The sequence below is a fragment of the Adiantum capillus-veneris genome, chromosome 29 (assembly GCF_014529385.1).
Source record: "Adiantum capillus-veneris isolate H3 chromosome 29, ASM1452938v2, whole genome shotgun sequence".
Classification (NCBI taxonomy): domain Eukaryota; kingdom Viridiplantae; phylum Streptophyta; class Polypodiopsida; order Polypodiales; family Pteridaceae; genus Adiantum; species Adiantum capillus-veneris.
Window position 1 is genome coordinate 74,386,615 of NC_140959.1, and position 1,936 is coordinate 74,388,550.

The 1,936-nt window shown below is 47.3% G+C and overlaps 1 protein-coding gene across 2 annotated transcripts; it reads right to left on the bottom strand.

Moving 5' to 3' along the window:
* Positions 1–304: 304 nt before the first annotated feature.
* LOC147419415 (uncharacterized) lies at positions 305–1,621 on the bottom strand. 2 transcript variants are annotated; one of them, XM_086505601.1, is made up of 4 exons: positions 1,130–1,621; positions 943–952; positions 853–872; positions 305–740 (listed from the first exon to the last, which is right to left on the bottom strand). In XM_086505601.1, the coding sequence occupies exons 1-4, from the start codon at positions 1,381–1,383 to the stop codon at positions 569–571; spliced, it is 456 nt and encodes a 151-aa protein (XP_086361727.1). In that variant the 5' UTR covers positions 1,384–1,621; the 3' UTR covers positions 305–568. The 2 variants fall into 2 exon arrangements, 1 of the variants encoding a protein (XP_086361727.1); XR_015187120.1 differs by lacking the exon at positions 1,130–1,621 and having other exon boundaries at positions 620–667; positions 853–1,088.
* Between the last annotated feature and the right edge of the window lie 315 nt (positions 1,622–1,936).

The following is a 1,936-nucleotide window of genomic DNA, read 5'->3' on the forward strand; positions in this document are numbered from 1 at the left end:
TCACCTTGTTTTAACACTCTCTCTATCTCATCTACTGAAGTCACCATTTATTTCCTCTATTATTTTTAATATGCTTCCAACCATCCAATAACGTTTTCTAAGGGTAAGCAACGTAGAGAGAGAGAGAGAGAGAGAGAGAGAGAGAGAGAGAGAGAGAGATTGAAGCTCTCCACAGGACGCGCGCGCGCGCACGCACACACACACACACACACACAGAGTATGATGCAAGTTGGCCATGGACACCCTTGGTAAAGGCACCACACCACCGCAGGACCAGAGTTAGTTGGATGGGGAGAGAGATAGGCTAAGCAAGAGAGAGGGATTAGAGGGACGTCCGTGCACTGAACGCGACAAGCTCAGACCTGCCGTTGCCTGCATCGTCTGCAAGGGAGGGGAAGGAAGGAAGGAAGGAGAGAGAGAGAGAGAGACCGAAGCAGTGTTTGTTTTTACCGTTTTTACTCTTCAATGTGTTTTTTTAAAAGAACCTCCGAGTGAGTTTTCAAAAACAAATTTGCAAGTGGTACAAGCATATTAGATGGAATCTCTTTAAATTCCTCCTTCCTTTTCCCTATGAATTAACCGCTACCCTGTTGCTGCTGTCGTCGTGGCGAGGTCCATGGCTGCATCTGCCACAACATCCTCCCTTGTTTCTCTCTTTGAGCCTCTCCTGCAGTGTGCCCGCAAAGAGACACGTCAGCTGCTCATCCGCAAAGAGACACATCGGCTGTGCTGCCTCCATTCTGTCACGAGAGAGAGAGAGAGAGAGAGAGAGAGATTTGCGTAGGATGCACAGATGAGAAGAGGCCTCAAAGATTTATCCAATGAGAAAGCAAGATAGAGAGAGAGAGAGACCTGCCAACAGAGACGAAGAGCTGCAGGGCATCAAGTACAGATCATGTATAGCATCAGCCTGCAACACCTATGGACAAAGCGGACACACACGCCCGAGCACCTGCAAGAGATACTCTCTCTCTCTCTCTCTCTCTCTCTCTCTCTCGCTTGCGTCATCTCTTTGGTTTTTCACCTGAAAGAGTCGAGAATGAGAACTTATTTAATTTGTTCTTGAGATTTCTGAGGAATCTTGGAATTTTAAAGAAAAAGAGAAGGCTCATCCCTGCACAGAACCGACCTGCTCCTTCCGCTCTGCGGATCTGAATCTCTCTCTCCCCCCTCCAGTTGCGACCCGGCTTGCCACTGCACAGTAAAACGCCTCCCCTCTTGCCTCATAATGATGACACATGGCGTCAAAGGCGATCTGCATGTGCCCACCATTGCCAAACCAAATGTCATCGCCCTGTCCCTATAGCAACTTCTGCACAGCACCCCTTCTCTCGCCCCCTTTCTCTTGCCCCGCTGCGAGCGTCCTCTACTAGACACGTGCATACAAACTGTTTCTCAACTCAAGAGTTACCCTCACCATCCCCTACAGATTAGCAATTATACAATGTATAATTGCTCGTCTATAGCAGGATTCCTTCGATGTGCTAAGCTAGACCATCGCAAGCCACCTACTCGCAGTCTCATTTCATCACCCTGCAGAAATATCCACCACCCACTGTATGTGTGTGTGTGTGTGTGTGTGAGAGAGAGAGAGAGAGAGAGAGAGAGAAGATTTTGTACGTTTTCCTTTTTCCTTACATCTTGTATTGATAGACTCACTGTCTATCAAAGTGAGTCTATCACTACAAGATGATAAAACTAGAATTTGATTGGTTATGTAGGCTTCATGGAATCTAGACAGTTGGCATATCCCTCTCTCTCTTTCTCTCCCCCCCCCTCTCTCTCCACGTGCCATTCCTCTTCCTTTTTCCCTCAAAGCCACACTAGCATTTCTTAAGATTCCCTCAAATCAACCCGAAAGCAAAATTGGCAGGGCATAGTTTCCTACGACGTTAAAACTCTCTTCTTCTCCTTCTTCCACTTGGCTCTAAAACAT

What these genes read in the sequence shown, in the direction of transcription:
- LOC147419415 (XM_086505601.1), bottom strand. Translation starts at nt 1,383, where the DNA reads ATGCACGTGTCTAGTAGAGGACGCTCGCAGCGGGGCAAGAGAAAGGGG. An exon ending in CTCTTCGTCTCTGTTGGCAG is followed by an intron (nt 741 to 852) that starts GTCTCTCTCTCT and finishes CTCTCGTGACAG; the next exon opens with AATGGAGGCAGCACAGCCGA.